The 20,179-nt window shown below is 38.4% G+C and overlaps 1 protein-coding gene across 1 annotated transcript in view; it reads right to left on the bottom strand.

Annotated features, from left to right (window-relative positions):
- Positions 1-19,044, bottom strand: part of LOC149155188 (galactolipase DONGLE, chloroplastic-like) — a 58,393-nt gene extending 39,349 nt beyond the window's left edge. Inside the window, exon 1 of the mRNA XM_089444346.1 lies at positions 17,825-19,044. Coding sequence (XP_089300472.1) covers positions 17,825-19,044 — 1,220 coding nt within the window. The remainder of the gene's footprint in view (positions 1-17,824) is intronic.
- Between the last annotated feature and the right edge of the window lie 1,135 nt (positions 19,045-20,179).

The following is a 20,179-nucleotide window of genomic DNA, read 5'->3' as shown; positions in this document are numbered from 1 at the left end:
TTCACCAAATAAATTTGTTGTAACACAGGTACTAAAAGACACAAATATGAAAGTGGTGGCTTCTCTAATATGACGCAGAGGCTGGGAATTAAGCATATATAAATAAATAATTATAAATATTCAATTATGGTGTACATCATTGTTAAGTCACATAGAGAACAAAAAGAAAGAAAATTGCCTGGAACATACCTTCATAATAAGCAGTCTTTAAGTAGAAATTCACCAAAAAGAACTAATTGTCTCCAATCTAGATTTACATAAATGTCTCTTCCTAGGTGACAATCAAACTATATAGTATAATAACATAGGGGCTACACCCACATGGATGAAGGGACACCATAAGCATGATCCTAAAAAGAAATGAGAACAGAGTGTAAGTGAAACGAACAAGAAATTACAGAGTTACGAAATGATTTAGCCACAAAATATCCATAACCCATTTTAATGTAGCTCCTACACTGTCATGAAATGTGTGCACTGGGGATTATTGCACGCTAACGCTCATGAGTTTCATCGGGATGCCGAAAGGAATCGAACCTAGAGAAGGAAATTGAAAAGATGTAGAGTTCATAGTGTCGATATACCCATGTTGACAGTGTCGCTTTGACTGAACTAGGAAGAGACTATTGTGAGGGGGAGTGCATAACTATAGAATAAGGGAAATTAATATATGAACAATGTATATGTAGAGCTTTATTTCTATAGGGAAAAGTTATTGTAGAAAATATAAAAAGGAATATAAACAAAAATTGAATCCTTACTTACTGATGGAGGGCCTACTCAGGCAAGATGGTGCGTACCCCTATATGTGTGCCATCCCATAGCAGTACCCTTCTGGAAATAGCAAAAAAATTATGGGCAGAAATGTAAGATGAAAGGAAACAAAGAAAAGGAAAATAAAGAACAAAAACTATTACATATTCCTAGTTTCCACACTATAACCCAGATACCAGTATGGCATAATGCTCTACCATATCCTAAGGAAAAATAAAAGAAAGAAAACCTTAAATTACATGAACCATACCTTAAATTTTCTTCCATAGTTTGAGAGCCATGAAGTGGAGGTGTTATTTATCTAGTGCTCTCTGTATAAGGAAGCAAATAACTTGAATATGGTAAAAATCTAATTGATTGGAGCAAGAATACTTTCAAGCTAGGGAAAATTCCAAACATAACAAAACCAAGGAAAGACTACCTCAAAACTAATGAAAAAGAACAGTGACTGAAAAATCTCCCAAGGATGGGCTTCACATAGGAAGAAGGGACCAAGTGCACTGTCATCGACCCTTGAGAAACAACAAATTGTGAGCTAAGAGGTGGGAACCATCCATAGAATTAAGTAAAAGAAAAATAAAGGAACTCATCAGAAGGAACAAAAAATCACCTGTAATAATGATAAGAATAACAATTGGTGGAGGCATGTGGATTATTCTTATTGTTCATGGCCTTTGCACATCCACAAAAGGCTAGATGCCATGTATGGATAGAGAGTAGTGCAATGATTCCATCGGACGGGGAGAATGACACGGAAAATGGTGCATTGGCTGAACAATTATGGTTCAAAAAGGGTTTAGGGTTACAAGAGTAAATAGTGACCTTTGATTTTCACCTCTTCATCCCGACCATCCAGATGTTACCATGGTGGTCACATGCCCTCCATGTGACAGAGGCAGATGTGGAAAATTTTTATTGCATGGTTAATCTCCCAAGATGGGGCAGTACAAGAAGCATCGAAATTGGCAAAGAGGGTTATGCAATATCATATAATTATGGTACATAAGAATTAATACAAATTTTATTACATAGTTAAGAGTGTAAGGGAGCATATCATAAGGTATTATATACCACTCAGGAGGTGTGTTCGATATAGCCACATAAAATGAAATAACATTACCATTGTAATCTCACGACATATAGCCTTTGATTCACTAACTTATTCATTGTGTATTCTAAACCTAGAATTATAACAAACCTCCTAAATGTTAAGAAAGTAAAGGTAACTTTTCTAGGAACAAATATAAATATGCATATGTTATGACATGCTCATGGAATAGAAGATCTAAAAACATCTACCCTTAACTCCCTTAAGGAGTTAGGACTAATATACTGCTCATTATAGAATAAAAAGGGGATAAAAGGTAGAAACAGTTCCAATGTTGTATACCAATATAGGAAAAGAAAAAAAATGGCCTTGTACTTTGCGAGAAGAGTTGTGATAGAGGAATGTTCCCCAAATGGAATGGATATCCTTAGGAGCTATACAGTTGAATTGAAGAGCTGTAAAGAAGAGAACAAAAGAATTATTACAAAACAAGGAGAACAAACAAAGCTAAACATCACTACCTTCTTGAGTTTCTAATCTAGGCCTTACTTTTTATGGTCAAAACTAGACTAGAACTACCACAAATAAAACAATTTGTATAAATAAACCAAGAGAATGAACTAAGCCCAAATCACAAAGAACCACCATAGTTGAGCCTGGATTATATATAATATCCAAGATTATAGAAAAACCACCACAATCGAGTTATGCTAAGCTCCCAAAAGCATACAGCTTACCATTATCCAAATTGTGACTTAAATCTTTTATAATAGTCACAAGCATCCCAAATCTCCCAATGCTTTTAAACTTCCATCTAATACGACCGATTTTCATGACCCATACTCGTGCCTTGTTTTGTTGTTTGTGCAAGTCATCCCACTCTTACATCACCTCGATCGCTCCAACTTTGTGCATAAAGGGAAACTTCTCGGAGATAGACTCCAAGATTTCTCCATCAATTGTTGGCCTTGGGCTCTATTAATTGTCAATCCCTCTTATTCTTAAAAAGGTTCTCACACCTTCGCCTCTAGGATTAGTCATTGTGGGCGCACCTTACCACCAAACGATCCTGGATTCCTCTTATTGGTTTGGCTCACACGTTAGCCCAATTCGATCCAACCTAACTTATTGAAAAAGCACACTCCTCTTGTCTTTATGGGATAAAGCCTCCGACCTGATGTTGTGAATTAACAACTTCCCCTTAACAAAACTTATAATTCCCATCTCATGATGTTGTTAGGTGTTGAACTCCCATCGAATCTTTAAAAAGAATAAATGTTTCCCCTTCTATTTATGTATTTGAATCTGGCCTTGTCAATGCTTCAGGCCCCTATGTCACCCCACCAAACTCCAACTCGAACTCCTTAAATCCTCTCTCTCTTACATTGATGATTGCGCTCCAATGCAATAATATATAACAATAACAAATGATTACATAAGGACTGGTTTTGAATTTAAACAAGGTTGCAGAAGGATTGGTTTATTGAGAAAATCACTCTTGCACACTCCACTCCACTTCACTCTCTTATTTTATAGATTCAATAAATAATACATAATACATCATAAAATCCATCCAGATCCATAAACATAGGATCAAATGGGCCAATTCTAGGAAAATAAAACAAATTTCAATAGTTTGCTAAGTTTAATGAATTACATGGCAAGCAAAACCAAGTTTATCCTAACAAATAAACTCATTGAGGAACCAAATCCTCAAGTAAAGAAATTTCACCTCTCAATTAATCAACTTTTATGGATGCCCCTGCATTAGTTTCACAAGTTTGTAGACTAGGGATTCCATAATAGAGGAAACAATTTTTTCTAAACATTTTTTCCAAATACTCTTCACCAACTTTCTAAAAGACTCAAATTCCATCCATGTATGATTGAATTTGAAGGGGTATTTGTGAATATGTTTCTCAAAATCCAATTCTAGGAGGATTGGAAGGTGGTATGATAGTCTATCTCACGAGATCCAAGATCTTAATATCACCACATTATTTTCCAGTTGCTTAGCTAATGACACCTTGTCAAGATGCTTTGAAATTCCTTCCTCTCCAATCCTACCCTTTCTCCAACTAGGAGCTAAAGGAAAAGGGGAAAGATTACGAAGATTGTAATATTGCAAAATCTCTGAAAAATAGCTGGCCAAGGGATTAGGTGGTCTCAAGACCCTAAAAATCCCCTACAGAGGCAGTGAAGTTCAAGTTTACTTCTAATATGAGAGGGGGGTTCAAGAGCAATCTACTATATTGGATCTTCCCACAAAAGTCTCACCTTTCACAATAGGGGTTGTAACAATTTACTAACGTGATCGGATGAGGGAAGCCTCTTGTAAAACCTTCCCGTATAATACCAGCAAAAGAGGAGAATGCCTGAAAAGTTGCAAAATTTGGGTTCCATATGGATATTAGTCATTGAGATAGGCTAACAGAGTCCAAGGAATGGGAAAACCAATCCGAACACAAGTATTGAATGGCTTCTCTATCCTTCTCCCCTAGAACCATTATATCTTGAAGTAGAATAATATATGATCTATATTTATCCACTAACCTTTTGAGGGAAATTATTTTGGAGGACCCCCCTAATATTTAAAGACAATATAATCATTTTGAAAGATACCTAGAGGGATTATTCTCTCTAAGGGCTTAGGAAACAATCTTGTTCTTTGTAGCAAGACGTAAGTTAAGTTCTTCCTAGATAGTCTCTGAAGTCATTCCATCCCTAGCCTAATTTTTTTTTGTTTTCCTAATTGTTACATTTTGGAAATAACTATTATCATTTGTTGAATGGGTAATAGGAGATACCCGAGAGAACCATGGGATGGGAGTCAAGTTGAGAATTTCGTTATAAGATGAAGCAAAGGGCTAATATATTTATAAATGAGTAATCATAGTTCAATCTCTCTTAGTGACGGGGAATGTCCGAGGTGTGAGAATAGGAATAGATCTAAGTTTAAAGTCTATAGAAAGGTTTGACGATATCAATAGAAATCATGTGACTAGTTTTGAAAATCACAGTTATAGGCTTACCTTCAATTCTCAAAATAGGGTTATGGAAAGGCTTGAATGAATTATTTAAGATTCTTGTAATAATGTCAATGTTGATAGATTCTGATTCCAAAACATTGTTAAGAATAAGTGAAGAAAATGAACATCCATCTAAGTTGAGGTTACGGTTATTTAGAGATTTCTTTTCAAAATGATCTAATATAAAAGGGTCCTCATATGAAAATTATTGAACTAGTGAATAGGTAGAGAAAGAAGACTTATTGGCCTCCATATCACTTCCAGAAGAGGTATCAGTTGAATGTACAATGATAAATCCACTTGTGGCTGAGGGCTTCAGGGTACTTTGACTTTCCTCCACAATTTTATTGTCAACCTTTTCTATAGTAACCCATGAGAAGGTCACATCTTTTAGAAATGAGTAAAGGTATTAATCCAATGTTTTCTGACTATCGGTTGGTTCATTCATCTCATCTGAGAGTGAGGGTTGTATTACTGGCACCTTCTTCTCTACCGGCTTCACAACCTCTAGCTGGAGAGAGACTAACCACCAAACCCCTGAGGTCTCATTTAGATGTGTGGAAGGGTTATGTGACATCGACTACGTAGTGGATCTAATCGAACCCTATCATGTGTCCTCTTAGTTTAATTATTCTACAAAATTAATTAACTTCAATTATCTTATTTTATTATTCACTCCATAAAATTTGTGATATCCAATAAACAACAATAAACGGTATGCACACACAAGTTTATGAAGGGAGGGAGAAACTCCCAAAGCAAGTTTTCCCGAAATAATTCAAAATATAGTACAAATGTATTTTACAAGTTTACAAAGGTGTTGCAGTTTCCTGGTTGCACCAGCAACTCATCCACCCAATTTGGTCCAAATTGTGAAACTTCTTCCCACACTATCGACCAATTCGTGTAGCGTCTCCCCACACTATTAAGGAACCCCAACTGTCGTAGCTGCAACTACAAAATTCAACCCTTAAATAGAAACACACCTATCCTTCCCACCCTAGGTGGGCACATGCCCCAGGTCACTGCTTGATGCATGTAGACTGCACTATTTTACCTGTGGGATTTCATGTCTACACACATTGACCTTGAAGTGTTCATTCACCCTTCACATTTCACACTTTTGGTTCTTCAAAGATGCTTAGATACTCCTTTGGTCAAACTTCCCATCACTACTATCTACATGTTTTTCCACTTCAATTAACCAAGTGACATGTCCCTTGGTATGCTTGAGCCGAAATATATTTCTTCATGGGCTAACTCGTTCATAAGATGAATCTGTTGGTCGTCACTCTCCTTGGTTTGACCTACAAAGAGTCAAGCAGGTGTCCCTTGCATATGGGCATGCCTCACCTTAGCCAAGACATTATTGACCAGTCATTCCATCCTTCCACAAATCACTAGCCATGCCCTACTACCACTTGTTACTCACCTTGCTCGAATGATACATCGCACATGCTCTCCACAAGTTGGGTGGGTTCTCACCGCTATGGAATTCCTATTCCTCACTCCTGAATCCATTCACCCTCATGTAACACGAGTGCGCTCTACCATTGGCTTGCTCTCTGCTATATCTCAAAGTCATTTTGGTGGGTGCTCTCCAACTCGGTTTGGTTAAATGCGCTTGCTATACCCATCTTTAGTTTTTCGCATTTCCATATGCTCGTGGGAAGTCACAGATTCTCGTTGGACATAGTGCCAACTTGAGGCCCTGACATCCTCCCCCAATTGAAAAATTTTGTCACTCTCGACAACACCATCCCCACAAACTCCATTTCCAAGACCAAATGTCAGAAAATGTCACCAACTCCAATGTCAATTATCATTGCTGCATAACTCCTTGCCTTCATTGCACGAACCTCTATTAAGGTTCATGAATCTATGTGTGCGGGTAAGATTCCTCAATCCATGGTCATCAGCCACACCTTGTTGTAATCCTCCACACTGCCTCATCTTGTAGAAGGATGCCCCTCCAACTCGGCTACATGTTACGATCGCAACTCATATCGTGTCAATCCACCTTGTATCGTCATCATGTGAACTGCTGCTATAATACTCCAACTAAACTCAAACATATCTCAGCACATTGACATCCCCCATTACTTGAAATAGTCAGGTGATCAGTCAAAACATCATGTTCAACCCATGAGAATGCGCCTCCTCAAGCTATCATCAGTTGTTTCTCCAACACTTCATCACATTTTTCAACTTCGATCAAGAACTCCTCCCATCTCAACAAATCAGTCCTCTATCCAATGCTCACCATGCCATACCTAAGTCCATGAATAAATCTTCATCTCATCTATGATATATTATCCATCATGTAGGTTTTAACCTCGTACAGAACTTACGTGCATAGGAATTCTAAAACACAAAAAATAAACAATGCAAGAGCATAACACATAAAACACATATACACAGAGATTTTCCCTTGGATCCAAAAACCAGGACTACAAGCTTGATTTTTCATTATATTCCTTTCAATCTTACAATACATATATATACGTGCCAAAGCATTCAATACCATGGACCAAAAACCATCGCGCCCAAAACCATGTGCGAAAAGTATGCACAAAACCATAGGTAGGTCTGTGCACCTAATATACAGTCCAAAAAAAATTCCCTGGGGCACTACCCTAGACCCCGTAAAGGGGGGCTAACCACCCCACTCAAACTCCTTGTAACCCCCTCGCTACACAATTGCCACAACGAAGGGGGGCCTCTGCCCCCCAATTAACTACTTTGGCTAGTCATGGAAAGAATATAACACAACCCAACATTCTCCCACTTGTTGTTTTCTTTCCACAAGGGGCCATAGGAGAGCTTAGTCATTTATCCAGCCCTACAATGCCCATTGTTTCTCTACACCAAGAGAACTTCTTAGAGCTCATAGATTTTGTCAATGTATCTGCATTATTCTTCAAAGTGTCCACCTTTACCAACAACACCTCTTTGTCTTCTATCATATCCCTCACAAAGTAATATTGAGCATCAATGTGCTTTGTATTTGAATGATAACCAGGGTTCTTTTCCAAGAAAATTTCACTTTGGTTGTCACAGTCTATCCTTATACTTCCTTGTACTAACCCCATACTTGAGGACAATCTTTGCAACCAAACTGCTTCCTTTCTTGCATGAGTGGCTGCCATGTATTCTGCATCTATAGTTGATAGTGCCACTATAGATTGTTTCTTAGTCATCCAGCTAACTACACCTCCAAATAGGTTAAACACATACCCAGTTATAGATATTCTTTGTTCTAGATCTCCAGCCCAGTCTGCATCAACAAAGCCATGAATATCCAAAACTCTGTCTAATCCTGGTCTTCCTTGGTAGCACAAACCATAATCACTAGTGCCACGCAAATACCTGAATACCGGCTTCGCTGTTGTCCAATGCTCCTTCCCTAGTTTTGACATAAACTTGCTCAATACTCCCACTACATGTGAAATGTATGGTCTAGTATAGACCATCGCATACATAAGGCTACTGACTACACTTGCATATGGAACATGGGACATGTCCTCTTCCTCCTCTTGTGTCTTGGGACATTGTTCAGCAGATAACTTCACACCTACAGGAATAGGAACATTTACCAGTTTATTATCCTGCATATTAAACCTCTACAGTATTGTCTTGACATACTTACTCTAGTTTAACGAGAGCTTCCTCTTTGCTCGATCTATTTTAATTTCCATGCCCAAAATATAGTTTGCAGCACCAAGATCTTTCATGTCGAATTTTGAGGACAATTGGGTCTTCAAATCCTAGATAATTTCTTTGTCATTTCCAACCATAAACATATCATCCACATACAAGACCTGATAAATAACATGGTCACCAATTAATTTAAAATACACACAGTGCTCTACTTTGCTTCTGGTAAAGCCAAGTCCCTGTATAAATGTATCAAATTTCTGATACCACATCCTTGTCGACTGTTTTAACCCATATATAGAATTATTTAACTTGCATACCAGTTCTTTCTTACCCTTCACAGCAAAGCCTTAAATTTGCTTAATGTAGATCTCTTCTTCCATATCCCCGGGAAGAAATGATGTCTTCACATCCATCTATTCTACGTCAAAATCAAAAGCAACAACAACAGGTAAAAGTAATCTAACGGAAGCTACCTTGGCAACAGGAGAAAAGATATCACCAAAATCAATTCTCGGCACCTAGGAATAACCTTTTGCTACCGACCGAGCTTCGTATTTCTCCACCTTTCCTTTTGAATTTGTCTTCTTCTTGAACAATCATTTGCTGCCAATGGGTTTCCTTCTAGCTAGAAACTCCACCAGATCCAAAGCCTCATTCTTGTGCAAAGATGCCATTTCATCAACCATGGCCTCTTTCCATAGTTTTCCATCCTCTGAATCTACTTCTTCATTCATAGTTTTGGGATCATCATCAGTAATAAATAAAGCAAAATTTGAACAGAAAGTAGATGGACTATACATTTCTGTCCTCCTTATTTCTCAAATTGATCTTCTCATAACCAGAGTTTGTGGCTCTTCATTTTTTGATTCGTCTTCTGCAGTAGAGTTTGATTCTTTCTCCTTAAGCTCAAATTCTATTTTCTCGAGTTCCTTTGGTTGGACTTCATGTTTAATAACATCTCTGACCTATCTAAACACCACATCTTGGATGTACACAACCTTCCTTGTTACTGGGTTCCAAATCTTATAACCCTTTAAACCATCCTTATATCCAATAAAGATGCACTTTTCAGATTTATTATCCAATTTTGTTCTTTTCTCCTTTGGAACATGTAAATATGCATCACATCCAAATACCCTCAGATGTGAAAGAGAGGATTTCTTACTAGTGCATACCTCTTGGGGAGTCTTATCCTATAACGTTTATGAAGATGATCTGTTGACCAAGTAACATGCAGTCTCCACCGCCTCTACCTAGAATTAATGTCCTAACCTAGCACCACTGAGCATGCTTCTTGCTCTTTCCATCAACATCTTGTTCATTCTTTCCGCCACTCCATTTTTCTCAGGTGTGTATGGAGTAGTCTTTTTCCGTGCTATACCACACTTCTTACATAATTCTTCAAGTTTCGTCTTGAAAAACTCTCCACCATTATCTATCCTCAACACCTTTATTTTCTTCTCTGTTTCGTTTTCCACCAGAGCCTTAAATTATTTAAACCTGTCAAAGACTTCAAATTTCTTGTTACGGAAGTATATCCATGTATGCCTTGAGAAGTCATCTATAAATGATACATAGTACATAGACTTACCCAGTGATGGAACCTTCACAGGTCCAAACATATCACTGTGCACAAGAGTGGAAACCCACCCGATTCTGCATTCCATATACACAATTTTCACAGAAATCAAAATCCAGAGAGCTATTAGTCATACCTTCTACCATACCTTTACCATGAATTATTCGAAGGCCCTTCTCTCCAATATTTCCAAGCCATTGATTCCATAGAATGCTTTTCTCCAGAGACCACTAAATTTTCTGCTCCACTTTCAGGAACCACAAAACTCTTGCACCCATCAACAACAATGTTACTTTGCAGCTTGTAAAGAGTTCCAATCCAAACTCCTCCCATCAATACCAGTGCTCCCCGAACAATCTTGCAGGTATCCTTCGCGAACACTGTTTTTACAGCTGCATCATCCAGCTTGCTTACATAAATTAGATTTCTAGCTAATGTAGGACTATGTAAAACACGCGGAAGTGTTATAATCCTTCCACCTTGCAAATTTAACTTGACTTTTCCACGATCAACATTTCTAGCCTTACTGTCACGCCCCACGAAGACATCACCACCATCATATTTCTCATACTCGCAGAACCACTCTCTTTGGGGATTGAAGTGAAATGATGCACTTGAGTCAATCAACCTTTCCTCATGTTCTACATGTTTACTTGAATAAGCCAAGTACACATCCCCACCTTCATCTGAGGTGGTTTTCACCTCTGCATAAGGAGCATCATCAGATCCCTTTCCTTTGTTAGGAGCTTTAGATTTACAGTCCCTTTTGTAGTGCCCTTCCTTTCCGCATTTCCAGCACACCTTTACAAGTTTTCCTAGAGATTTAGATCTCCCTCTATTTAGATCTCCCACTCGATGACTTATTTTGGTTTCTGTTATAGGACCTTCCTCATACAGAAAAGGAATAACCATTCTCACTCTCCATATTGTTCCGTCTCATCTCCTCTGTGAGTAAGGATGAGACTATTTCATCAAACTCTAAGGCAGTTGCATTGCTACCTATTGCAATAACCAGACTATCCCAGGAATCTGGTAGAGAACCCAACAAACTGATGCACTTATCTTCATCTGAAATTTTAATATCAACAAATAATAACTGACTTACCACAGTATTAAATGTGTTCAGATGCTCTGTCACCGAGTGTCCATATTTCATCCTTAGGTTATATAGCTTTTTGTGTAGGAACAATTTATTCACCAGAGACTTAGATTGGTACAAAGTCCCTAACTTATCCCATAAAGCCTTGGCCATAGCTTCCCCTGATATATTCAACAATATTTAATATGAGACACACAATTGTATTGTTCTCTTTTCCTTCCTATCCAACTTCTACCATTCTTCATCGGACACTCTCGTTGGTTTAGTACCTCGATCTACCGCGATCCACTGGTCTTTATCTACCAACAGATCCTCCATCTTGAGTTTCCATAACTCAAAACTCCGACCATTAAATTTCTCGATCTCTATCTTTCCTCTGTTCTTCATCTTCTTTCACCACCAAAATCAATCACACAGATCTCCCACTGCACATGGTCTACCATAAGCCCGAGCAAAACCCCTCAGCAGAAAAGGTGTCCCTTTGAAGCCAAAACAACTCTGATACGAAATGTAGGTTTTAACCCGTACAGAAATTACCTGCATACGAATTCTCGAGCATAGAAAATAAACAATGTGTGTGCATAATAGATAAAACACATATACATAGAGATTTTCCCCTGGATCCCAAAACTGGGACTACAAGCTTGATTTTTCATTATGTTCCCTTCAATGTTATAATACATATATATACATGATGAAGCATCCAATACCATGGACCGAAAACCATCGCACGCAAAACCACGTGCGAAAACCATGCACAAAACCATAGGTAGGTCCGCCCACCTAATATAGGATCCAAAAAAAGATTTCTCGAGGCGCTGCCCTGGACCCTAAGATGGGGCCTAATTGCCCCGCGTTGCATAATCGACACAACAAAGGGGGGCCTCCGCCCCCCTTCTAACCCCTCGGTTAACTATGTTGGCTAGTCGTGGAAAGAATATAACACAACCCAACACATCAATGCTATCATTCATGTGTTTCTTTTCTTGATAGACCAACAGCCACATCACTCCCTTATATTGCAAGGCCTCTTCTAAAAAGGCCCCTTTTTTATGGTGGTTCTACGCCTCCTCCTCATCAAGGCATTGCACTCACCCATCTCCAAAGTTCTAGTGGATGAAAAATGCCAAGAATTTGCCTCCCTGACTCTTGGCCACCCATGTGTTTGATTGATGCTGCGTCCTCAAGTAGTTATGCACAACAACAATCTATTCCTTCATACATCCAATCTTTTCATTGCCTTCTTTAGTCAACTAAAAATCATAGATGCCCATAGCGTATCTTCTATAATCTACTATGACTATTGGATCCCTACCTACATACTCACCTCCTTCACTTTCCTTAGAAGAAGCACTCGTGCTTCCTCTCTCTTCAACACTTCCTTTGTGAAGACATATGGAAGAAGTCACATCTCTATTCTTTGGGATTGGAGGAGCCATTCCTCCACTTCCATACTTCTTCTCCTTCATGCCTTGTGCAACAAAGTTGATCATTCTGTTCTCCTTTTTTACTTGAGTCAAACATACAACCCCCTATTGTTTCACATGTTCATGATTCACATTTGGGTCTTTCTCATATAGAGTAATTGAAGCAATCCATGGATGATACGCCAAGGAACTCTTATTTGTCATCAACATGATCATGGATTTTACAGTAGCTATAATCAAGAGTATGTCATGGTCCATGATCGATATGTCTTGTTCTACTACTAAGAAGTTCTACCCCAAGACCATAGCGTGATCATCCATCTAGATCACACTTAGATCCAACTTTCCAAACCATTAACCAAACTTCACCTACATATCCCTTAGAATACCTATTAGAGACTTCATGCTTGAACTAATAGCTTTTAAAGAGCTTAACTCTTTTTCCATTCTAGCCTTCAACTTCAAATATTTCAGTGCCTTCTTGCTAAGGAAATTTTTCGTCACTCTCGTATCAATCAACGAAACAAACTTCCTTCCACATATGGTTACCTACACGAAAATCAATGCCAACGCATCTTCATTCTGCATGGGTTTTTTCTTGCATCTTACTTCTGCAACCTTCTTCATTATTTCCTCATCAGAATTATCTTTCACCCCATGTCTTGACCTAATCATCCTCTTGTGGTATGTTACTTCCCCTTCTGGCACACTTGAGCAATTCGAACCTGATCCACCTTGAGTGGTTTTCATTCCATCAAGCTCTTCCTCCTTTATAGGTTTCCAATTGCACCTACTCAATGCACATCATCCCGTTCAACTTGGAGTGCTCCCGTCATTCGCAAGTCATTCTTCATTCATTGAAACCAAGCTCCAAGTTGGTCAATGTATTATAGCTCATTTTCTTCTATAACTTCTTTGCAACCAACAAAGTACCTCTTGATCGCTTCTTCAAGTTCCTTGACTTCACCTTGCAACTTGCCTTGTTGTTCCCTTATGCGAACTCGTTCAACCATGAATTCTTGGATTTTATGGTTGCCTTGTCACAACTCTTCATCAAGTTCTTCAAGTTCGATAGACTTCCCATGGAAAGCATCCAAGGTCCTTCACACATCCACTATTCCATCCTTGATGTAGTTCAAGTGCTCCCACTCCTTCACAAGTTCTTCATAGCATTGCTTCCCTTTAACTTTCCAAAAATATGCCATCTCAGTGAGTTTTTGAACAACCATTATTTCTACCATGAGTTTTTTCAGCTTAACTCGGCCGTCTTGATGTGCCTCTCCTCAAACCAAACTTCAATGCCTTTCCACGTTTAGCATGGCCCTGACTTTGCTACCTTACCCCTGCCAAACTATGTTGCATGACGACCAACTACTTTGTCCACTTCCTTTGAAACGGGCTCTGATACCATATGTCATGGCCCCATGCTAGTGGCGACTATAAGTCCACTTGTGGGCACAGTGCAACACTGCCTAACTCTTTCGTTTCAACACTACTAAAGCTTTCAAACTATGCCTACAATCCAACACTTAGCCAATTTTTTTTCGAGTGTCCTCTTACTTCAATTACGTCATCGAATTATTTAACTTCAATTATCTTCTTTTATCATTGACTTCATAAAATGTGTGATATACAATCAACAAAGATAAATGACACACACACGCAAGTTTATGAATGGAGGGGGTAACTCCCCAAATAAGATCGCCCCAAATAATTGAAAATATAATACAAGTGTATTTTACAAGTTTACAAAGGTGTTGCAGTTGCCTGGTTGCACCACCAATTCATCCACCCAATTTTATCCAAATTGTGTAGCTTCTACCCACACTGCCTACCAATTTGCATAGCCTTTGCCTGCACTGTTAAGGGGCACCAAGTTCTGCAGCTGCAACTATAAAAGTCACCCCTTAAACAGAAAAGTGCCTATCATGCCCACCTTGGGTGGGCACATGGCTCAAGCTGCTTCCTCACCACACTGTTCTATCCGTGGGTCGACCTATCTCCATGCACTACCCCTAAACTGTTTATTCACCCTTAACACTTCACACTTTTGTTTCATGCAAGTTGATTGCATACTCCTTTGGTCAAGCTACCCATCACCAATATATATAAATCCATCCACTTCAATTAACCAACCAAGGTGTCCTTTGGTATGATCCAGCCAACATACGCTTTGTCATGGGCCAACTCATTCACGGGCCAACTTTGTCGGTGGTTGGGCCCCTCAGGCCGATCAACTAAGAGTTGGGCAGGTATTCCTCGCCTTAGGCCACATACTATCAGATAGTCGTTCCATCCTTCCACACGTCGTTGCCCATGCCCTGCTACCACTTGTCGCTCACCTTTCCTTGCCACTACATCACATGTGCTCTTCACGAGTCGAGCAGGCGTCCGCCGCTATGGTGTGCCCATGCATCACGACCGTCATCGTCGTGCAACATGGGCACTCTCTACCGCCGACTCGCCCTCCACTATTTCTGAAAGTCATGTGGGCAGGTGTTCTCCAACTCAATTCGATTAAACTGCCCACTATGGTCAACTTCGATTTTTCGCCTTTCCACATGCTCGTGGGAAATCATGGGTGCCTATTGGCCATAGTGCCAACTTGAGGCCCTAACCAGAAAGTAAACTACAGAAACTGGCTAAATGACCCACAATGTGACAATTTAGGCATCTAAAAAGAGCTTTCCAAAAATCCAAAGTTTCAAGGATAGCCTTCTCACCCCACTGAATTTTTAAGGTCCCAAGAAATCCCTTTAAGATGACCAACTCCAGCAAGATCCCTTCCACTCTCTTATCAACTGAAATTATGAAGATTCCTCCAACAAAATGAATCTACCAAAGGAGTTATCGATAATATCTATTAGAACCTCCTTTGACCATAGTTATTAGAACCTCCTTTGACCATAGTTATGGAGGAAAGCTTGGCAACATCACCGAAAAGTTCTTGCAATTTTGTTAGTGAGATCCCGGGAAGAAGGTTAGATGCCGACATTGTAGCCACAAGATACCCATGACTTATTTAGAATTACGTCCATGTCATATTTCGTTATAAAATGGAAATCTATCGATTTTTTCACCATAATACTAACCACGTGAGTATATTTCACTAGGGTTTCTAAATCTCCTTTACCCAAAAGAGAATTTGGAATTCGATCGGAGATATAACTGAATTTACCTACAAGAGCCAGCCTAGACAGACATTCCACTCTGTCCATAGTCACGTCTATGGCAGGATTTTTCATTTATTTATTGTATATAGGGTAATCTTCTTTGTTATGGGCTTAGTCCTCGTAAAGTATAAAAATGAACAGAAAGGATTGAAAGAAAAAATGGCGACGGAATACATTAATGTGTAAACATTCTCCCGATACCAAAATAATTATTTCTATACAACTTTCTGTCAAAGAGAATAAATCGTGTTTAACAGTAAGAATTTCCAGGTAGTTTCATGAAGCAAACGGATATGGTGGAACATTGGTCCTAAACAGGAAATCGGAATAACATCAATTAGAACCATTTCGACATGGCAAATAGCAATGTATAAAAAGGATAAGGGTAAATTGAAATAATATATATTTTGGCGGTGGGAGAAAATGTGCACTAACCTTTTTGACAACGAGATTGGAGACCGAAAACCAGAAACAACATAAAACAGTCATAGCGTGCCGACAAGGATCGATTAAAGAATAGCGGAACATGCGTGACGCCACTTGTATCTGTCTATTTGTTGAAAAATGGATGGGTTAGTACGCGAATATCGATCGATTCTTTAAGAAAAATATTATCATTCCCAATATTGTGCGATTGAATGAGTAGTAGGAGACATCGTAGTCGCAAGACGATTTTTCTATCACTGTGCAGAGTTTACACAAAATCTCAGTTTCCAATGTCACTTTATATTATTTTTCACGCGGACATAGAGGTTACAACCATAGCTACCAAATACGGCCGTATCGGAGAAATAAATACCGAAATTCGGCCATTGGATTCGAAAATCGAATAATTCAATGAAAATTCGATTCTCTTGCATGACAAAAAAAAAATCACCGTTTATAGTTTATTGTAGGGATTTGTTAATTTGAGTTTTTGGGAATAGTGAGCGCAGTGATACCGAAGCAGCGTTTATAGTTTATTCTAGGGTTTTGTTAATTTGTGTTTTTAAGAATAGTAAGTGCAGTAATTCTTAAGCACAAAATAGATATCTGCGGGATGGCAGGTTTGAAATAGAAAGATGATGGGATTGCAAGTATGAAACGGAAAGGTGGCGGGATTGCAGGTAGGCAGGAAAGCACAAAATAGATATCTGCGGGATGGCAGGTTTGAAATAGAAAGATGATGGGATTGCAAGTATGAAACGGAAAGGTGGCGGGATTGCAGGTAGGCAGGAAATGGAAACAAATTGTGAGTCACGAAAATTTTATATTTTTTAATTTTAGTGTTGTTTCACAGAGTTTAAAAAATTGAGATAATAAGAAAACAAAAAATTTGAGAAAAAATGGAAGAGTAAATTTCATAATAATTAAATTGTATTTTTCAATATAATATATTTATATAAGGAAAAATTTTATAAAAGTAAGTTTTCAATATTTATTTTTTAAATATGTATTAATTATAACATATTTAAGATAAAATGTGAAATTAAAAAAAAGTTTTTGAGTTTTGAATATTTAATTTTTAAATAAAATATTAATTATAAAACATTTTTAAATAAGATTCGAAAGTAGAAAAGAAATTTTGTAATTTTTGTAAGTGAACTATAATTTTAAAATTATTTATATTAACTAAAATTATAAAAAATTATTTAAATTTTAAAACAAATGAGAAGAAAATGACGAGACATATTGTTCTTACAAGGAAAATATATATATATTTAAATATTTGAAATATAATCCGAATTCAAATTAGAATGTGATAACGATGGTTACAACATTACCATGCCACTACTATACGAAATTCCGAGGAAGGCTTCTTCACTTGCCTTCGAGTATTTTTCTCATTTACTCCACAAGTTTTACATTCTCCAGCTAATCTATTTCGCCGGAGAGCAGAAGAAAGATGGAGGCCGGGTCAAATAATATTTTATGCTTCTCAAAAGCACTACATATGCGGCTAATTAACGAAGGGGCAGAATCTAAGTTTCCCTCATGATGTAATTTGTTGTTATGTTTATGCTGTTGGACATGATCATGGTGGTGATTGCAGCACGTCAAAACCTGCAAATACGTCGCCAGGTCGTGAATGCAGGATGGGTTATGAATTTCTCCTTTGAAGAATTGCATGTGAAACCTATGATCGAGAGCTAGCTCGACACCAACGTGAGAATATGTCCAGGGATTTCTGTTCAACACTTTTTCCCATAACCGAAAATTCTCATTGAATATTACACCGGGTATCTTTGTAACCACGTCGTGAACGTTCACGACTCGCAGAATTCTGAGGCCCAGTTCATCACACCGATCTTTGAAGGCAAGATTTCCCACGCGGGGTCCAGCAAACGAATATACCGTGATTGGTATTCTGGAGCAAGATTCATAACCGGCACGGTTTAGTTCGAGCTCTGCGATATCATAAGCACATAGCGTTGCCAACGCACTGCCCATGCTATGTCCAGTTATGGTTATGCTAAGCTCCTCTCCCTTGTATTTCTTTACAACTCTCGCAATCTCAGAGAGAAGTTGCTCTCGCGCGCTTCCATGGTTAAACCTTTCCGAGCAATCCTGGGAAGTGTAGAGGCTCAAAAATCCCATCTCCACCTTCACATCCTCTCGAGGATCCAATGGATTTAAACGAGCAGGAGTTAGTGAATGCATAAAATTCGCAAGCCATTCCATGTATGTGGCAGTGCCTCTCAATGCCACGACAATGTCCCTACGTCCAAGCCGTTTAATCTCCGTCTCATCTTCTGACACTGCAACATAACCTATCCAGTTACATCTATCTCCAGCTTCCAGTTTTTTCTTCAAGAACTGGGGCACGTCAATGTCAGGCGTGGCCGCGTAAATGTATTTTGTAATTTGATAACCGCACCTTTCCATCCCCAACTGAGCTAGCAGAGTCTTCCGGCCATATTTGCATCTCCCGTTATACTTAGATTCAGGCTTCCAATGAAATGCTTCGTAAGTAGCTCTCACGAATACACCGTATCTGATAATCTCTGACAGGAGAAGAGTATGCATTGGAGCCAACAAACCCTTCCAATGGTGCGATCCTTGTATTTCCTTCCACATATCTGCTAACTGTACACTACCATCATTAGTTTTCTCCGATTCTGCGGTATGATCTGAGTATAAAACGGCTCGATCCAACCTTGATTTAGAGCTTTGGAAACTCGATTCCTTTTTTATTCTCTGCAAGGGAGTTTCTGCAACTTTAACTACAATTGGGGACAGTAATTTCTTTCCAGAAACTGAATTGCGGTTTAGCATTTTCTGGAAAACGGTAAGTGTGGGTGGTGATGTCGAGGGCGGTTGGCACTGGAACAGGTGGAATATGCTATTGCAGGATTTGAGAATCATCCTATGAAATGTTGAAGAAGCACCTAATTTGTAATGAAAGACACACGTAAAGGTCCAGAACTGTTTGTAAGCAGAGCAAATGAAGTGAAACGTATATAGAGAGACAGACAATTCGATTGACATTCAATTCGTGGTCTGTTCATTGCGGCCCTTCAAAAAATAAAAAGCCACCACGAGGCTGGCAAGGCCGGCGTGGTATTTGACGAGCATTCAGTTATAGTTTTTAAATTTTAATATCAATAGCTGCTTTTGACCTCAAGAGTTTTTCCCGTAGAACATGGTCTCCAGTACGCTTCGATTCATGGCTGCGCTTTAAACGTTCCACATTTGTTTTTACGTTCACTCGGTTGCACCGACCAAATAAAGGACTCCAGAATTTGACAGAGTAAATGTCTCTGCAGAAATGGCCTAAGCGTGTGTACATGTACAAATAGGCAATCGAGGTTGGCAGGGTTCTGAGAAATCCTTTTTAAAATCGCAATGACATGTTGGTCATCACGCTCTCTATTGCATATTTCCGTTAAGTAATGTAATGGATACGGAAGAGAAATTAACAATTCAAAATCGTTGGATATGGATTGCAGTGGAGATAATCTGCAATACTGAGACGTGTCGTTCGGGATAAAGTTTCTACGATGTCCGTTTGTCCGAACTGTATAATCATCACATGTTTCATATTTCAAGATATAGGGTGGATCACGAGTCTCGTCACTTCTTTTCATACTTTTCATCAATGTATTATAATATTCATAGGAGTTTATTAATCGTATTAGTTAGTGATGTCTTACTTTAATGGTTTTATATTTTATAATTTTTTCATGGTTGAGTTTATAAGTAGGAGTTTATTAATCAGATTAGTTGGTGATATCTTACTTTAATTGTTTTATATTTTATAATTTTTTTTTCAGGGTTGGGTTTATAAGTTTGATGTTTAAATAGTATAATATTAGTGTTTTAGAATGGTTGAATTTATTTATATATTTAAAAATATATTTTAAATAATAAATAACAAAAATTGTTATTTTAAATTATCTAAATAAAAATT

The sequence above is a fragment of the Pinus tabuliformis genome, chromosome 9 (assembly GCF_031772625.1).
Source record: "Pinus tabuliformis cultivar Carrire ecotype Pingquan chromosome 9, CPIR1, whole genome shotgun sequence".
Classification (NCBI taxonomy): domain Eukaryota; kingdom Viridiplantae; phylum Streptophyta; class Pinopsida; order Pinales; family Pinaceae; genus Pinus; species Pinus tabuliformis.
Note: the sequence above shows the minus strand (reverse complement) of the source record. Positions and strands in the feature narration are given on the sequence as shown.